This window comes from Heteronotia binoei, chromosome 10 (genome assembly GCF_032191835.1).
Source record: "Heteronotia binoei isolate CCM8104 ecotype False Entrance Well chromosome 10, APGP_CSIRO_Hbin_v1, whole genome shotgun sequence".
In the NCBI taxonomy this organism is placed as follows: domain Eukaryota; kingdom Metazoa; phylum Chordata; class Lepidosauria; order Squamata; family Gekkonidae; genus Heteronotia; species Heteronotia binoei.
In genome coordinates, this window is record NC_083232.1 from 37,553,515 (window position 1) to 37,573,091 (window position 19,577).

A 19,577-nucleotide genomic window follows, 5' to 3' on the forward strand; every position below is an offset into this window, starting at 1 on the left:
AAGGCAGCTCCACATAGAGTGCACCATAGCAGCCAGATATTTTCTGTCCAGGAAAGGACACAGTTGAAGCTGATAAAGAACACTCCTGCTCACAGCTGCCTCCTACTTAACAGTTGGGCTGGGCCCAAGATCACAGCAACCTACGGTCCCCTCCTTCAAGGGGAATGCAAACTGATTAAGAACAAGTGACACCTTAAGTCCCAGATCCAGGGCCAGCCCTGCCACTAGGCAAACTAGGCAATTGCCTAGACACTGGCCTTCCGGGGGGCTCTGAATTGGGCACCTCCATATGACTCAGTGACATTTTCCATGCGGGGGGGGGGGGGCAGCAGAAGTTAGCCTTGACTATGGTGCCAGACAGTCTAAGGCTGGTCCTGCCCGAATCAGAACTTCAGCTCACCAGTAACACTTCTGTCTTATCAGCATTCCACAACTGCCTCCAGGCATTTCTCTAGGGTTTCTGCATTTTGCTGACAACCCAGACGAGATCTCCATGAAGAGAATAGCATTCTCTATGTACTTCCTCTGAGCACAGAGGTTCCATTCAGCTGTCATAAATAATTACCATTGAAAGACCAATCTATTTTCAAGTAACAAGTGGTCATCACTACATCATTTAGCAGTGAATTGCATAAATTAATAATTACCAGAACAAATACTTCCACTAGTCTGTCCTGACTAGCTCAACCAGCTTTCTCAGTTCTTGTACTATGGGAAAGGTATCCACTTTTGCCACATGACACAATTTTATAAGCTTCTATTTTCAGCCCATTTTCTGGCTTTGGTCCGTTACAGGATTTCTATCAGCAGAGCACAACTTACCCATCACCACTTCAGTTGAAAATGACCCCCAAAGTACTCTCCAAAGGGGACAGCAAGAGTCAGATTTGCAACAAAGTGGAAAAAGCAGAAGTAATCATGCCAGTAGAAATGTTCCAGCGGATCCAAATCATTAGCCTTTCTTCTGTAGGAAGGTGATCTAGGCCCCGGATCATTTGTTACCCTTTTCTAGCTCTAGTGTCCTTTTTTGAACCAGGTGATAAGCACTGTACAGCCCTATTTTCACTAGCTGTCCTAATAACCTAACAGACATTTTGTCTCCTTTCATCAGAATTGTTTACCTCCAATGTAACCAAATGCCCTCACTCTCAAACCCTCTTGTAGCCTATCCCACAATAAATCCTTAAGTTTATTTGAAGACAATTTACTGTGGCTCTCACCTGACTCATGTATTGATGTACAATACTCACACTACTGCATATAATATTTAACTTGCAGGAGCCACAGTAATTGACTGTGTTCCCTCCATTATCCAAGTCAGTAGGAAAGGAATGAGGGACAATAAATCTCTTTCTCCAGTCATGCAAGCACCACAGCCTCTGAGGAGTAACCTGTGCTTCACAAGCAGATCTCAGAAAAAAACAAGCACTCAGCTGCAAAAATAAATGAGCAGAAGCTAAACCAACCACAAACGCTGTCACTTTTGTTAAACTAACCTGTTTAACGCTGATGTAAAGACCATTGTTAAAAACACCCCAAAGGCAATGATGGTAGAATGAGTAAAAAACCAGAAACCTTTTATATCTATCAGTTATTATATTTCATTATCCAAGATTCTATTATCTAGGATTTCCAGCCACACATGGAACCACTCATTTGTGTCCCTCCACAGGCAGCTAAGCTGCCATAGTGAGGCATTTAATTACAACCAACGCTCCCAGTGGATCTTGTTTTCTTTTCCTAGACTTGTTGGAGCCCTTTCAAATTATCCTTGAGGGTGACATAGCAATCTGAGCTCTCCTAACACTGTCAGAAAGAGCCTAGTAGTGTCAATGAGCATTAGAGAGCTCTCCATGGTCTGAAAGTTAGAAAGGCCTCTTGACCTGAAGCTTTTGCTAAAACAGTGCTTGGGGTCGTGGAGTATTAACCTTGTTTCCTGGTCGTGGTGTATTAACCCTTTTTTTCCCCCAAGCACAAGCCAGAGGAATAAACTCTAGAAAATTACAAGAGGAAAAAGAGTGGAATAATTAAAGTTGCAGCACTTCTGTGAGTAGAACGCCAGGAGCACACATTCCTGAGTATCCCAGCATTCATAAAGCACAGGCAGCATTTATGTGTATTTATATAATAGGGAGCAGGGTCAGTCCTGTTTATCTTTTGTCAAAGGACTAAGCTTACAGTCACACAGTGCACAAGTAGCCATAGAAACAGGCATGCACTGGAAAAAAGACTGAATCAAAGAAATGCATAAAAAGAATAGAAACTAAGGCAAATGGGAACCACTTTACTGGGTTTTGCCACTTCCAGTAGGCTACTTCCTCCGTTTGAAAGGTGCGATGGAAGAACAGACGCACTGCCCAGTAAAATTATCTGATGCAGAAATCACAATTTCAGCTGAAGTTCCACTGATGAGGGGAAAGAAGCCATTTTCCCAAATGAAAAATATTGGGGTTTGAATGCTGGAAAGTCACAATATCTCCACAATTCAATTTTATGTCAAAGATTCCTCTTCATATTCCTAAACAAGGGGATAAGCATCAAGAAAGAAGGGCATCAGCTTTCAGGAAGCAGATCCTTACAGTATCCAAGTTTATAGGGAAGGAATGAGGGATAGTAAACCTCTGTCTACACTTATGCAAGCACCACAGCGCCTCTGAGGAGTAACCTGTGCTTCACAGGCAAAGCAGCTCTCAGAAAAAAAAACGACAGAGCATTTCTGCCTGTTACCAGCCCACAGTGTTTAGTTTCCCAACAGCTGTTTAATACCATGCCATAAATAAGAACACATTAGAAAGCCATTTCCCAAGTGTTTATTGAAGCAGTGACAGGTTGCTCATACTGTGCTGGAAAAAGAAGTTTTATTCAATTCAGAAACTTAAAAACAGTATTGCAGCACAGGATATTGCTATCAGTGAACTAGACTCCTTTTTGTAAGCTCTTCTAAACCACCAAGAGAGTCAGCTTGCAAGATCTAAGACCTATCTCTTCTAGCATAACCATCTTGCGCTCTTGGAAAAGACTGCAGAAAGGCACTTGAAAGCTGTTTGTCTTTTAAGTCTTGCTGGTAAGGCTTCATTTCTGCACAAGAGTGATGTGCTGTTGTTCCTTTACTCCAGGTCATCGTGGTGAGAAGTTTCATTGATAACCTAGGAACACAAATGACAGACTATATTAGTAGTGAAGTTAGACATTCTCCACTGCCCCCACCCGTTCTTCAACAGTCAATGGGAAAGCAACGTTTCCTGCCTATTATTCCACTAGGGATTATGACTAGAAACATCTCATAGGCAGGGCTAAACTCAGAAGCTCTGAAAATTAGATTGACAGTCAAGGGAAAAAGGAAGTTCAATTCTGTTCAAATTTGTCTCCTCCTAAAGGTAAACCTAGGAAAAAGGATAATGGATGGTTTGACCAGGTATGTGAACTGGCTAAAAAGGATCTCAGTGCCATGCACTTGAAGCATAGAACTGATCCTGAAATATTTATTTTATTTATAGCCAATAAAGGCTTGTTGTTCTGACCACAGTGTGGACAAAGGGTGGAAAATGCAATTCTACAGCAGCAGCTTGCCCCCCCCTTGGCCACACCCTTCAGTCTCCCCATGCTGTACACCCCCATGCTCTGACTTGCCTTTGAAATTGCTTCAACATATTAAGCACAGCATTCAGTGTGACATTTCTGTTCATGTGGTAGAGAAAACTTTGAAATGAGCAGGTAAAGGCTCAGTTGATACCCCACCCCAAGCTTTACTAGAGCTTTACTACAAGTATCTTAATTCCCGTAGGAGATGAATGCAAAATATGGAGAGGAGAGAAATTTATCTGAAAATCTGTACTCATTCAAAAATGTCAACAAGAACTAAAGAACTCACTCACAAGAAACATTCCTTGCACTCACCTGTCCATCTCTAGTTTCAACAGTCTTGATGAGGAGTGTCCTCTTTGAATGGGTGTCCACGATTGGGACTGACTCAAGGTTTGTTTCTGCAAACAGAAGAGCACCACTGTAAAGAAGGTTCACTCCTGACATATGCTATATCAATAATGATGCTAGAGCCATACTGCAAAGTCCTATTCTATGCAAGCCATCAAAAATCATGCTACCCATAGACTTCCAAGTTGGAAGGAGTCCCACTGCAAATTAACTTCCTGTCCCTATACAGGATCAGCAGCCCTTCTCATATAAGCCCTGCCTACCAGCTACAATCCTCAGACTGTCACCTGCCAGTTGTTCCCCCGCTTAGAATAGCCCACCTGGCATCAACTGGAGCCCATTCCTTTTCTGATGTATCTCTCAAAAATGGTGCTGTTATGTAGGAGGTGTTCCAAGGCCATTTTGGCCAGAGCTTTTAATGGAAAATAGACTGTCGGTATACTTCAGAAAAGGTTATTTTCCCCTTGTATGTTTTAAAACATTGTTAGTTGCCTTGGGCCGCTAGGAAAAGCAGGATGTAATTGTTTTAATAAATAAATCCCCGAGTGTATACACTGCAGTGACTGTACTTTGTTCTGAACTAGACTACAGTCTACACAAGGCAGTCATAGGCAGTTTTAGAACTCTTTCAATTCCAGACCCCTCCAAACCATTTAGGCACATTAGAACTTTGGAAGCCACACTAGAGTCAAGGTCACACGCAAATGCTAGTTTACTTCTACATGAAAAACTAGGACTATTTCCTGGACAGCAGAAAGCTACTCACCCCTCAGGTTCAGGGAAGCAAAAGTAGGAAGAGGCATACTAATTCTGTAAAACAAAAAGCATAAAGTATATTTAGATGCCGTTTGTGATGGCTTTCAGTGTGCTTGCACAATCTCAATCCCAGCTAGTACCTGCTCTCCTCTCCCTCCAGCAGTTTCCTGTAGGTGGCAATCTCAATATCTAGAGCCATCTTTACATTCAGCAGATCCTGGTACTCGCGGAGGTGGCGAGCCATTTCTTCCTTCATGTTTTGGATCTCCTCCTGGAGACGGGCGATATTGTCTTGATAGTTAGCACATTCAAGAGAGAAGTTCTCTTCCATCTCACGCATCTGGCGTTCCAGGGATTCATTCTGTGGAGGTTTTTAAGTAGTACATAATGAAATCTCATTCGTGTCTTGCTGTTCACTTATAGTAGCACATTTATTAACCAGTAAAATCAATGGCTTACAACTTCTATTTCAAGTGCAGTTTTCCAATAATGTTGATGTTTTCAAGGTGAAAGTTAAACAATTCCTTCATAAACAGTAGGAAGAGCATGATTGCTTGCACTTCTGCTGTATTGCTCTGTAGAGACTCTAAGTCTGTCTAGCATTTTTATCCCACCCTTCCTCCAAGGAGCTCAGGGTGACATTTGTGACTATTCTATCCCCAGTTCTATCTCACCATAACCAAGACCAACTGGCCTAATATCATTCAGCAAATGTCATGGCAGAAAGGAAGCTGAACAAAGGGTCTCCCAGATCCTCATCTGACAGTCTAATCACAATGCCACATCAGGTACCTACAGGAGTCAGAGCTCAGTGACAGAACATACACATCACAAGATTCTAGGTTCAGTTCTTGCTGCCTTCGGTTAAAAACTCTGGAAACAAAGCTGGGAAAGAGTTCTGCCTGAAACTATGGCCAGCTAATAATTCAAGTAGATGAAACTAGCCAAAGTTTAACCAAGTATCTTCCTCCATATTTTACCTATGTACAGCTTTGGTGTGCACATGTTTGTTTTGGCAAAAATCAGTGAATTTAATTTCTAAGCACAAAACAGTACAGCACTGGTACTACGACTACTTGTTTTTTGAGAGAGAGGGAGAGAGAGAGAGAGAGAGAAGAGCGAGGCAGCGCAATTATTTTCATTCAAGCAGAGTCTCTCACTTACAGTTCCTTTAAGTGCATCCACTTCACAGGTGAGAGACTGAATTTGCCTGCGGTATTCATTTGCTTCTTGTTTGGCCTGGCGCAGGGCATCATTATTCCTGCTAGCTGCTTCAGAGAGATCTGCAAACTATTAACACAGTAGGCTTAGCAATTTGAGGAGCGTTTCAAGAGCAAGAGATTCATTACACTGTTACCCATGATATGATATTAAGAGTTCAAAGAATAAAAACCAGTACAAAATTTCTTCATTTGCAGATTTTATTTTCATTTGTAGTTTTTAGCAGGAAAGCTCTATTGTACATTCATACCATTAAAACCAATTTTAAATAGGCCAATCTGTGTAAGATCAACAAGATGGGACTTGTGTACAGAAAACCACGAGAGTACACTGCAATTGATACTTCCATAGAGAGCTCAATGTGAAATTCATACCACTCTTAATATGACCATATTAATGATATGTGCCTTGCATCAATAGACAGGCTATTTAACATTTTAGCATGTTGCTACTCAGTATCTTCAAGACTAGTAAGAAAAAGAATTGGTTTTTATAGCTCGCTTTTCACTACTCAAAGGAGTCTCAGAGCGGCTTACAATCACCTTCCCTTCTCCCCACAATCATCTTCCATTCCTTTTTCCTGTGAGATAGGTGGGGCTCTGAGAGAACTGTGACTGACCCAAGGTCACCTAGCTGGCTTCATGTGGAGGGGTGTGGAATCAAACCCGGTTCTCCAGATTCGAGTCCATGGCTCTTAACCAGTACACCAGACTGGCTCTCAGAAGATGTTGCACAGATTGTGACAGCAAACAAAGTTGAATGCAGTGATAATTCCAGAGGAGAAAATCAAGTTTACTTTTGCTGCAAAAGGAGTCTTCTGGTAACAAAGTTTTTATTCTAGAACAAGGTAGAATAAATAGCCTTTAAGGTCCCAGAAGACTGCAGCTTATTTTAGAACATGGTATTCATTCTGATCCCTGGCATACTAACGTCACATCTATTGTGGATAGTTTATTTTCAAGGACTTTAAGGGAGTTGGCTATCTATCATTAAAGGAATGCTTGGCTTGTAATTATAGTTGACAGCTTGCTAAGTGGCTCTTTTTACTATCTATAGGCCACTGGAAATACTCATCACATCAAATAGCATAAGAACTTGGCATTCCTGACTGAAAACTAAGGGTATATGACAGATGTCATTCTGTGTCATTAAGGTCTAGTGTAGATTAACACCCTCTCCTTCCTGCTTTGTTCACAATTCAAATGATGTTAATTAATCCAGAAGATTAATTTATCCCCTTATGTACCCTGAAGGGACCAACATTTGGCTGGTCAACATCTGCTGATAATCCTTGGCCTGAAAGACATCCATCTAGCCTCAACTAGGGCCAGGGTGTTCTCAACCCTGGCCTGACCTAGTGGAATGAGCTCCCAACAGAGATCAGGGGCCTTGAAGGATCTTTTACAGTTCTGGAGGGCCTGTAAAATGGAGCTATTCCACCAGGTTTTCAGCTGAGGCAGCAGACATCCAGTACAATTGTCCCCTTCTCCTCCAACTGCTTCACTGCTGTTGAATACCTGCCAAACTGCTTGCCCATTAACTTTGGAAGCCTATGGACTAAGCCATACCCTGTAAATTCTGAAACTGCTAACTTATTATTGTTTAGTGTTGTTTTTAATTGATATTTTTACCATTTTAATGTAAAAGTTGTAGCTTCTGATATTGTAACCCACCCTGAGCCTGTTCACGGAGAGGGTGGAATAGAAATCAAATAAATACATTCAAAATTGGAAGCCACTTCTTCCTATTTTACTTATCCTTTTTCTTTTTATCTTTTCTTTTTTCTTCAGTTTTGTATTTCTATTTCCCTTTTAACTATTTGTTGTTAGTTTTTCATTCAGTTTTTAAAAAATCTTCAAAAAAATTTAAAAACCCCACCCAGCACAGTCGGAGTGATGAAATTGAATAACACAGAATAACAGAATATGTTCCCTTTGAATAGATCACTTACTTTGGATTTGTACCACTCTTCAGCTTCTTGAAGATTCTTAGCAGCAACACTTTCATACTGCTGACGCACATCACGCAGGGCAGCAGTCAGATCAGGTTTAGCAACATCCATATCAACCTGGATATGTTGTTCCTGGATCTGGACCTGAAGCTCACGGATTTCCTTCAAGAAACACACAGATGGTTCTTCACCAACAACATTCATTACACAGACAGCAGCAATCAGTCTGACTAAGTTCCATTTAACTCATCTCGGAGGTGTGCAAAGTTGACTTGGAAGCATTCAGAGTATTTCTAAATGCTATTATTTTGGATATCTGAAATCTTATTGACTCCAAAGGGAGTAAGAGCTGCCTGGGAAACTGAAGGGAAGGATATTCTCTAGACAGTCTGGGACCAAAAGCAGTGAAAAAATGGTGAAAGCAAAGCTTATAATTAGTAAAGGTAGTCCCCTGTGCAAGCACCAATCATTTCTGCCTCTGGGGTGATGTTGCTTTCACAGACGTTTTCAGAGTGATTTGCCATTGCCTTCCCCAGTCACCTAAACTTTCCCCCCAGCAAGCTGGGTACTCATTTTACTGACCTTGGAAGGATGGAAAGCTGAGTCAACCTTGAGTTGGCTACCTGAACCCAGTTTCGGCTGGTTTCAAACTCAGGTCGTGAGCAGAGCTTGGGACTGCAGCATTGTAGCTTTACCACTATGCACCATGGGGCTCTCTTATAATTAGAACCTATCTTCATTTAGGGGCTTCCTGGTGCTAAAAACAGAAGGCACTTTCACAAGGGTTCTTTCCAGCTGAAAAGTGGGCAGAGCTGCTTTCTATCTCCTTTAGCTGTTTGTTTACTATTTGCTATTGACACAACATTTCATATGTTGAATGCATCTTTCCTGTGTCCAATTGGAAAAAGTTCATTTTACATTTGATTCCACTGTACTCCTTCCTTATACATATAAGACTGCAGATTTATACCCCTCCGTTCTCTCTGAATCAGAGTGGCTTACAATCTCCTTTCCCCCCCACAACTGACACCCTGTGAGGTAGGTGGGGCTGAGAGAGTTCTCACAGAGGTTGCCCTTTCAACGACAACTCTTGCAAGAGCTATGGCTGCCCCAAGGCCATTCCAGCAGCAGCAAGTGGAGGAGTGGGGAATCAAACCCGGTTCTCCCAGATAAGAGTCCACACACTTACCCACCAAACATCTACTTAATTTTTAAGATTAGTAGATTCATATAGAAATTTTATAATGTTGCTTAGGCCCCTTATTGGGACATATTAGGCCAAAGGATAAAGTTTGTTAGCCCACTACTGCTCAGTATCTAAGCGTACTTGCTAGCAGTGTTACCTTTAAACTGTGGGGTCTTGTGAGCAAAAATTCTACTTTGTGAGCTACTGGCATTAAAGTTGTCAACAAGCAATTTGGCTGCTGCATAAAATTGTTTGCTCTGGGGCCATCCTTCGTAATGTAAGACAAAAATGTGTGAGCTGGGAGGCTAAAAAACTAGCTCACACTAACTCAGCTTAGAGGGAACACTGCTTGCTAGATCTGTTTAAGTCCTTTTGGATGACTGTAAACATTAGGAAAAGGTGAAGAAGAAAACCTGGTTTGCCTTGTGGGAATACTGCAGCTCGCTATCTACTTCAACGGAACTCTGAATAGTCACAAGTTCTGGAAGTCATTAAATCTGAATTCTAAATTTTGGTGCTGATACTCATCACCTACCTCATCATGAAGCTTCTTCAAGAAGACAACCTCTTCTTGCAGTGACTCAACTTTGCGTTCTAGATCCAGACGTGCCAGAGAGGCACTGTCAACATCCTAAAAAGACAAAAATAAAGATAAAATTCCTGTGCCAACTCTGACTTAATAAATTTACACCTATTAGCATTGCTACAGTCTAAATGGTAATGAGATAACACCTTCTCTCTACATGTTGCTCATTAAACATACGAAATAATTTTTAAAAAGTTTTGGGGGCAGGCTTCTTTCCAGCTGCAGCACTGTGCACATCCTTTAATAAAAGGGATGCAGTAATATACTTGTGCACAATTTACATTGTTATGAGAATCAAGTATGTTCCAGGTGCTTTAGACAGGCAATTCCAAACAAACATTCAGGGAAGCAGGTCCTGGCCTACTCAATGGGGCTTAGTCCCCACCATGCATAGAACTGCTGCCTTAATGACTTATGGGTACTGTGCCAAACAGGCCAGCACCCCTTTTTAAACAGCTAAAGGAAACTACAGGTCAAGTGCTCCCCAATTACCTGCTTAAGACAAAAGGCAAAGTTTGGCAGGAAGAGATTACTGGCTTCATTAAGGAACTAGGACTTTGGTCAAAGGGCTGAAAACTAAATGGAATTATGGTCACAACAGAAATGTTGTTTTGTATGTATCTGGCAGCACGTAAAAGATATTTTGAGCTCTCATCAGTAGCTGCTTTTGTTTGTGTTGGGCAAATCTGCTAGTTGTTTCAACAAAGAAACTGAACAGTGCAGTTCAGAAATGTGATTTCATGCCAAAACCCACAGTTTAATGGAAAAGGATTAGCCAAGAACAATTCACACAGACTAGACAGAAAGAGCTTAAACTTTCCCCATCTGCAGGGACTTAACACCTGTTGTGCATTTAGCTTTCCAGTGTTCCAGCTGCCCCAAGGGTCAAAGTTTACCACCATTTCAGCCATTTCTAATGGGGCTCATACAATCAAGTTTTTCAAACAGCACTTTACAAAGACTTCAGGCATTTAGTAATTGGTGGTAGCGGCTCCTAATGGATGTTACACCAGCCATTTCAGTTTGATACCTTTATACTGTGGGAGGGGTGGGTTTAGTTCTATTTAGCCTTAAATCTCTGTTTAAGAAGTCACAAACAGTGGCTTGCTATTAAATCACAACCTGGAAATATATTGCCAGTTCCACTGCTACATGCATTTAACTTTTTGAATGAATTTAGGTTTTTGCTTTTAAAACCTTATCCAGGGGAAGAAAATCTCAATGGCAGCAGTTTCAAGAACCAAACAGAAATAACAAGCTTAATTTAAACAGCTGCCATTTGTTTGAGTTTAATTCTGGGGGAGAAAGTAGCAAAGGAATGATAAGCAGTTTTGACATTTATTTTCTTCACTTTGTCCTCCCCTGGACTTTACTGCTCACCCTCTATGTGCACAGACTGGTAACTTCCATTTCATTGTATGTGAAGAAGTGTACATATGCACAAAAGCTATAACCTTGAATAAAACTGTTGGTTATAAAGGTGCCACTGGACTCAAACTTTGCTACAGGCTAACATTGCTACCACCTGAAACTATCTTCAAAAATCAGTTCAGTGCTTAAGTAGCTACCATTCTTTAGATCGGGGTCCCCAACCCCCGGGGACGCCTGTTGGCAACAGCATCCTCCCCCTCCCCCGGCACTTCACCCCTTCCCTGGCCTTAAAATCGTAAAAACAGCAGGTGCTGGAGGCACCGCAGGGGGGGGCGAGGCTGCAGGAGGGGCGGTGAGGCTGCGCTGGGATGGGGGACGAGGCTGTGCAGTGGGGGCAGCGGCGGTGAGGTTGTGGCCGCAGGGGGGTGGGGCCAAATTCAGTGCCCCCACCCTGGCGGTCCCCGGTGCCACAAAGGTTGGGGACCACTGCTTTAGATAATCCCATCTGATCAATACGTTTTGTAAGTCAACATAAGTCATTTTTAATCATGCCCACAACCTATATAACAGCATACAAAGATGCTTTGCAGTTACAAACATCACTTGATTCAGTCTAGCACTATCTGCTGTAACAGCTGATCAACTCATCTTATTCAAGCCTGCTACACTCTTCCATTATGCTGTGGCCCTTCTTGGTTAGATTCATATCTCTAAAAGCTTTAGAAGACAAACAGGAGAAGAGAGGGAAACCAGGCAGGGTAGGGTCCAGGGACTATCAGATTTATATAACCCAAGATGCAGAGAATTGTTAAAGACCAACTTTATATTTATCAATCAATCAATCACCTTTTATTTGTATCCCGCCCTCCCTGCCTAAGCAGGCTCAGGGCGGCTAACAACAAGAATTCAATATACATTATACAATACAACTTTTTAACTACAATTAGTTAAAATCAATTAAAATTCTAAAAACAGTAAAATTAATGTTTTTGTGCTAATTACCTAGATGGCAAACTTTACTTAGCAGTTCTATTTATTTATTTATTACTTTCTTTCCATTTATATCCCGCCCTCTCCGGAAGCGGACTCAGGGCGGCTGAGCAAAGGCCATTTGAAACAAGATGGTCTTGCAGGCCCTGCGGAACTGTTCAAAGTCCCACAGGGCCCGCATTTCTTCTGGAAGTTGATTCCATAATTGTGGAGCCATAACAGAGAAAGCCCGAGTGCGGGTACTTTGGAGTTTTACCTCTTTTGGCCCGGGGATGGTCAGCAGGTTCTTCCCTGCTGACCTCAGTGCTCTCTGGGGTTCGTGTGGGGAGAGACGGTCCCTAAGGTAGGCCGGTCCTCGGCCATATAGGGCTTTAAAGGTAATGACCAGCACTTTGTAACGAATCCGGTAAATAACTGGTAGCCAGTGCAGTTCATGCAGCCCCGGCTGTATGTGCTCCCACATTTACTATAAAGAATGGCTGCAATACACAAGTGATGAAACCATGGTCTTCTCCCACAAATGTATAAACTTCATTTCTAAGTTCTCCATGTGTTCAAGAAATCCTGGATACCTATAGTATGCTTTTAGTTTACAGTATAACAGCAGCATTAAATGCAAATTTATAGCAATCCACAAAATTGTCAAGATACTATAACCACCAGCCAACATTAACAAAGAAACTGGCTCAGATGTGGGCCACATCCTGTTAACCTGCTTGCAGGACTTGCTAGGAAACTGATTTTAGAATCTTATGTGTGAAGCAGCCTCAGAGAACTCAGGAGTCCTTTTTACCTGAAGCAAAAACTTGGGGCATGCCCACATGGCTAACTGAAGGCTCAGAGTGATGACTGTGCCTTGCATTACCCCATTCTTACAAAGGGGGCCTAGGCAACTCAATCTGGACTGCAGAAGCTATCCTGCGTAAAAGCAAAGAATGCTCCCAAACCAGGCTTGCCTGTCCCCAAGTCCCCAGTTTTGCAATTTCCTCACCCCAAGAGCCACCATGTGCCTTTCCACCTTGGAAGGCTAGAAGGAGCTTGGAAACTGCTTGCTTTTTGGAAGGTATGTGTGCCTTTAAATCTCTGTAAGAGCCAGGCTGAATGAGGGTGGAGCACGCCAGAAGAACAATGTGGCTGTTCCCAGTGAGCTGTGAGAAAGGAAGGGAAACCAGCACAGTCCCTCCATACATTCCTTTCAGAAGTCATTTGCACAGTAAAATAGAGAGTGAAGAGTAAACTAGAACCTTTAGTTTCCCTGTGTCAGCCTGAAGAACTTGGCTGAATACAGCATATGGTTAAAGTCAACATTTCCCCTGAATAAATTGCCCCAGTAGGTCACAAAAATGTGGGCTTGCAAACTGTTTGTTTTGGCTGCTTTGTGAGTGTGTGTGTTCACTTTCATTTAGTGGATGTGCAGCTGCTGGGGGATGAGGAAATAAGGTCTGTATTCAGAGGAACTGAACTGCTATATTTTTATTTATTTATTTTAGGGAATGGGAAAGTCTCTTGGCTCTACTCCCAAAGTCTCCTAAAATTTTCTGAGTTAGAGCTGGCAACCCTGTCTCAAACTCACCACTAACACAGGGCCATGAACAACCTGACCAGTCCCATATAGATCTCAGCCACTCAGGTTACAACTCTCTGCAAAATCGGGAATGCTGATACAAAAGCATCAAAGCTGGTGCATACATTGTCAAAGTTTGAGTCTTATGGGAGCCAGCAACAAGAAAAAAAATTAGATATATCTGGCTTGTGGGCTACCTGATGCTTGTAATTCCCTCTTTAGTTTCAGCTGCCACAACCCAACAACTGAGAGTCAAACCAACTAAGAACACATTCCTTTACATTAAATTGTAAACTTTCTATCAAAAATTGAAATTCCATGAAGCGGGCAACTAAACTGCACACATTCAATTTTGAGACCAACTACTGACTTGCCAGAATCAGATTAAGAACATAAGAGCAGCCATGTTGGATCAGGCCAATGGCCCATCCAGTCCAACCATCTGTGTCACACAGTGGCCAAAAAACCCCAGGTGCCATCAGGAGGTCCATCAGCGAGGCCAGGACAGAGAGTTCCAACAATGCACTGTGGCTAATAGCCACTGATGAACCTCTGCTCCATATGTTGATCCAATCTCCTCTTGAAGCTGTCTATGCTTGTAGCCACCACCACCTCCTGTGGCAATTCCACATGTTAATCACCCTTTGGGTGAAGAAATACTTCCTTTTATCTATTCTAACTCAATTTCTCAGCAATTTTATTGAGTGTCCATGAGTTCTTGTATTGTGAGAAAGGAAAAAAAGAACTTATTTCTTTCTCTATCCCATGCATAATCTTGTAAACCTTTATCATGTCACCCCTAAGTTGACTTTTCTCCAAGCCGAACAGTCCCAAGCATTTTAACCTTTCTTCATAGGGAAAGTATTCCAACCCTTTAATCATTCTAGTTGCCCTTTTCTGCACTTTTTCCAATGCTGTATCTTTTTTGAGGTATGGTGGCCGGAATTGGACAGTACTCCAAATGAAATTCTACCACTAAACCAAATCACTTAAATGGGAACAAGATCCAAGTTATCTATCACAAAATGCACATCTGGTTGCTAGTTTTTAAGTAAGAAAGAAACAATATTTCCTGAAAATAAATGCATGTACTTTGAAGTCCATTTGCTTTGCCATCTATTCTGACCAGAACTTTTAATCCTCCATTGTCACAGATGTTTGCTCCCTCCTTCCTTACCCCTTGATCTCCACCTAGGCTCTCACTTTGCATCTCCTTATAGTGGAACACTGTATTTCCCCCCCTTTCCAATAAACTATTATATTTAAAAGGTCATAACTAAAACACAGCTTTGAACATACACATACAGAATTTGGCATCCTAGAAGCTTGCTCTATTTAAATTAGAACCTTGTTGATATTGCTGTGCATCAAAAAATTCCTTTATTCGTAATCCCTACTATGATTAGAGACCTTAAAACGTTACAACTCATTATTGAAAATGAACTTGTCCAGCACATAGTTGAGCCAAAACCAGTCTCCTTGCCCCCAGCAAAATGGGCTAACAATATCAGGGAAAACAAAGATGACCCCAAGTAGCTTACTACTTCTATTTCTGCTGTCTTCCTCAGTTTGAAAGTCAAATTGCAAAGTCTACTGGAGAACAATAAGAAGCCTAGTGTGCGAGAGAAAAGTGTCAAAAGATTGATTTTAACTTAAGTCTTTGCATCAGCAAGCTTAAAGCTATAAATTGTGTTCTACACCCACTTAGAGTTCATATCAAGTAAAAAGTGACCAATGCTTTAATTCCTGGATTTTCTAAAAGAAGCTTGCATCACTGCACATTCAGTAAGAATGCAGCTTGCTACAAGCGCCCCAGAACACAAAAGCTTCTATTATTTCAGTCTGCTGCCGCCACACTTGTGGTAATGCCTGCATCTGCATTCCATAGTGAATCCCATAGAAACCATTAATACCTTTCAATCAAGTGAACAGATGGCTGGCTCCCTTTCACCCTTTACCAATCAGAACTGGTTGCTCGAAACTGACCTGCGGAGCAGGATACACTTATATAAAACAGAGACGATTCTGGGCTCTTAAGACGTGTTCTTGGATCTGCTGGAAGCTAATACTTACATGAATACAACTAGCATTGCTAAATCTAGGCAGAAAACCGAAAGCTGAATACACAGCTTACAGAACAGGGGCTCTAGCATATGAAATGCTGGGTCTCACAGTCACTCATAGCTAGAGCCCCAGGAAGGTTCTGGTTTCTCAGCTTCACTGCACTTCACATGTGTCATAACACATATAATGCTGCCAGGATGATGGAGTTGATAGCTATCCCTCTGGGATTTGTGTTAATCTTGTGCAACCACAAATCCAAGCCATGTCACATTCCACCATGCCAAATTTACTGATCTAGTTACCTCTCTGCAAACCCAAGACTTTAGAATTGCTCAGTAAAGAAGAAAAAAAAAGAACTGCTCAGCAAATAACTAAGTTTATCAGGCTCCAAAACAGTCAAAGCTGCAATAAAGAAAGCATGGTTCTTTATTTCCTAGTAAAGATCCAAAATGTTTCCAGCCACTAGGTGGCCTTTCAAATCCTGCTTTCAAGGAGTTCCTTCTGCAATTCATGCAACTCCTCAAAGTTTAGGGCAGGCAGGGGCGGAGGAGAGATACTACAAACCTGTCTGAAAGACTGCAAAGTGTTTTCAGCTTCTTCTCTCTGAAGTATCTCATCTTGAAGTCTGGAAAATGAAAGCAGAAAGTGGAAGTTAACTAAGTGCAAACTACCCACAGCACAATGTGATGGACAATCAGCCACACCCATGAGAGTCATGAGTAAAGAGACCAAGGGGGGGGGGCCTTTAGACAATAGTACTCCCTTCCTTCACTGAAGTGGTTGAGGCTTCACTTTTATTGATGAACAACCAGATTTAGTATAGATTTGTTATAAACAAAATCAAATCCAATAAAACACCTCTGGCCAGAAATGTTACCAATTATTTCACCTATATAGCAGGTTTATTTGCCTAATCCTGCAAGTTCACATTCTGTTAAAGCTGAATCATTCAGAAAATTAGATTAAGTCCACTATGCAGATAGTTCATGCAGCTCAGTTCCAGATGCTGCAATTTTGGCACTGACATGGCAAGTTTCAAGAGTTTGCAAACCACCATAAACTTCTCAGAAAACCCACTACATAACTTTAAAGCGAGGGAATAAATAGGCACAACAAGAAAAGGAGAAAGAAACTGCAAAACGAGTTAATATTGTTTGATCTTTGTGCCTCAAAGTAAGGAAAGAACTACAAAAAAATGCACTTTTAGTGCTCTCTCTTTCAGCCATCAGCAAAAATCTAGATCTTTTAGACTTTCCTGCATCTGCCTAACCTCACTACATACAGAAAGATAATTTTGACTCTCATAACTCAAACCACCAGGCTCCTGAATGCCAGAAAGAAACCCCAGAAAGCATCCAGGGCTGCTGAATCAGTTCTGGGAAGGCAGTGAGGGGATATCACTATCTGATGCTAACCCTGGCTCGCGGCTGAAGCTCTGGGCAGGCACAGACGGACAGCTGCGCTCAGGACTTCAACAAAGGGAGGGGGGAGAGCCGCTTTGGAGGAATTTACAGTCCAGCTGAGTTATGTTCCTAGTCCAAGCCCAGGGAACTCAATGGGCTTCGACTGAGACACTTCTGAGTCGAGTTGGGCACTTGCTCAACGAAGCAGTGGGCCTGAAGGGCAGCGGCTAAGCGGGGCCCGCCCCAGCCCCTTGCCTTACTTCTCTCGGAGGCGCAGGATGTCGTCGGCCAGGTTGTCCCTCTCGACCTCCACGCGGGCCTTGTCGTTGGTGAGCTGGTCCACCTGGCGGCGGAGCTCGCGCATCTCCTCGTCGTAGAGGTCGCCCAGGCGGGAGGTGCCTTTGCCGCGCAGCTGGTCGAGCTCGGCGCTCAGGATCTTGTTCTGCTGCTCGAGGAAGCGCACCTTGTCGATGTAGTTGGCGAAGCGGTCGTTGAGCTCCTGCAGCTCGGCCTTCTCGTTGGTGCGGTTGGCCTTGAACTCCGTGTTGATGGCGTCGGCCAGGGAGAAGTCCACGCCGGCGTCGGACACGAGGCGCACCTGCTGCGGGAAGCTGCTGCGCAACCGCACCGAGGACGCCCGGGTGGCGTAGACGCCGCCGCCGCCGGGCGCCGAGGAGACCAGGCGCACGCTGCTGGGCCGGATGGCGCTGCCCAGAGAGTAGCGGCTAGAGGAGGTGACATGGCGGGTGCTGCCCGAGGTGCTGGGCCGGCTGCCGCCCCCGAACATGCGGCGGTAAGAGGAGCTGCGGTTGGTCGTGGTGAAGCTCATGGCGGGCGTAATCCGAGGGGGACGGGCGGTCCCGAGGTGGCGGCGGCGGCGGCGACTTCGAAGACTTCAGCCGAGGCGCGCTGCTGGAGCCGAAGAGGCGCTGGAGAGTTTGCGCGGGCGCCCGGCTCGCCTTTATAGCCCTGACACGCCCTCCGCCGAGCGCTGCAGCCCGCCAATCCCGAGAGCGGCCAACCAGAGGCGGCGACGCGGCTGGCCTCGGCCGAGGGGGGTCCGCTGGGACAGACAGACGGGGTGGGGGAGGAAGGGGGTGGCGGCATTCCCAGCAGCCCCGGCCCAGTCGGCTTGCAAAGAGGGGGGGGGAGGGAGGCGAGGGCGGGGGGGACGGGGAGATGAGTCATGGGGGACAGAAGCTGCCCAGTGGGGAGGGGAGGAGAGGGGGGGCCTGGCGGGAGAGGAGGGGCTGCTCTCCCATGCAGGCTGAAGTCCTGCTTTGTGGTCATCCCGCGGAGAGGAGAGTGGAAACAGATGGAGAGCTGGAAGAAAAAGGAGGAGGAGGAGGGCAGCGGGGCAGGCAGGGAGGGGAGCAGAACCGAAGACCAGCAAAGCGTGGCTGCAGAACTGAGGAGGGGAAAAAGGGAGGGGGGCTCAGAAGTTTGGGGGCTTGCTGCGAGTAAGCTGAAAAGCGGGAGGGAGGGAGGGCAGGCGAAGGAGGGTTCCTCATGCAGAAAGGCGAGGGCGGGGGCCCGGTCGGTCCCCTCCGATCTTTTTGATCAGAGTTTGAGAAGCAACGGGGGGGGGGCTTCTCGTCGCACCGGGGGCCTTTCCCTTTGCCCCGAGGAGAGTTTCCGCTCCCCACCAGCTGGAGAAGAGCGAGCGTCATCTGGGGCCAGCCGGGCTCCTCCGGCGCAGCGAGAAGAAGGGGGAGGGTATCAGTCGCCTTCACATGGCAGCCGCGGAGCTATCTGATGGGCGAGAGACGCCGAGTTCCGTTAGTTGGCTGCCGGGCGGCGCTTGGGCTGTTTTGCTGGCGTGATCAGCTGGGGCGCTGTGCAAGGTTTTGTTTGCTTCTGCTTTAGGGACTAGTGGAACTGGAAAGGGAAATGGGAGCGGTGGCTGGTGGCTTCAGTAGAGATTGTGGAAGCCTCCGCACTCAAGAAAGCCTTTGGCTGCAGCCGCTGGGCCGCTGAACCCTCCTGGCACTAACCACTTGGGAAAGCAGGACAAGCAGTGAAGCGTAGCTAAAACACAGTGACATCAGCTTTGCCCTTAAATTTGTAATAATGACGCTTAGCTAAAGGGTGGGGAAAGACTAGCATCTAGCGAAGAAATTGTTTCAGAATTTCAGCTTCTGGCTGAGTGAGCTGCAGAACACTTATCCCATAACACGGGGTGATCAAAATGTGGCTGGGGAGCCACATGTGGCTCTTCCACACATATTGTGTGGCTCTCAAAGCCCTCACCATCCTGTCAGCTAGCTTGGAGAAGGCATTTCTCTCTTTAAATCACTTCTCCAAGCCAGTCATGCATTTAAAGTTGAGGCTGCATTTAAAGTTAAAGTTGCTTTCTTTCCACCTCTTCCCCATCTATTTGCCTTTCTTCCTGTTTTGTGGCTCTCAAACATCTGATGTTTATTCTGTGTGGCTCTTATATTAAGCAAGTTTAGCCACCCCTGGTTTAGCCCTTAAGGAAAATCGGAAAGAAAACAAAGAGTTTGAAGAGACATAATGGAATAAGTAATCATTGATGGACCAGAAATCTCAAG

The 19,577-nt window shown here is 44.2% G+C and overlaps 1 protein-coding gene across 1 annotated transcript; it reads right to left on the reverse strand.

The window, feature by feature from the left end:
• Window positions 1-2,794: 2,794 nt before the first annotated feature.
• Window positions 2,795-17,964, reverse strand: VIM (vimentin). The gene is made up of 9 exons (XM_060248418.1): window positions 17,286-17,964; window positions 16,187-16,247; window positions 9,583-9,678; window positions 7,862-8,023; window positions 5,854-5,979; window positions 4,830-5,050; window positions 4,700-4,743; window positions 3,898-3,983; window positions 2,795-3,146 (listed from the first exon to the last, which is right to left on the reverse strand). Exons 1-9 carry the CDS (start codon window positions 17,852-17,854, stop codon window positions 3,108-3,110), a joined length of 1,404 nt encoding a protein of 467 aa, XP_060104401.1. The 5' UTR covers window positions 17,855-17,964; the 3' UTR covers window positions 2,795-3,107.
• Window positions 17,965-19,577: the final 1,613 nt, after the last annotated feature.

Bases quoted from the DNA above. Each gene is read 5' to 3' on its own strand.
- VIM (XM_060248418.1), bottom strand. From the start codon at position 17,854: ATGAGCTTCACCACGACCAACCGCAGCTCCTCTTACCGCCGCATGTTC. The intron at 9,679-16,186 runs GTTTGTAGTATC...TTGTCTTTTTAG, and splicing joins CTTTGCAGTCTTTCAGACAG to GATGTTGACAGTGCCTCTCT. The intron at 8,024-9,582 runs GTAGGTGATGAG...TGTTTCTTGAAG, and splicing joins TGAAGAAGCTTCATGATGAG to GAAATCCGTGAGCTTCAGGT.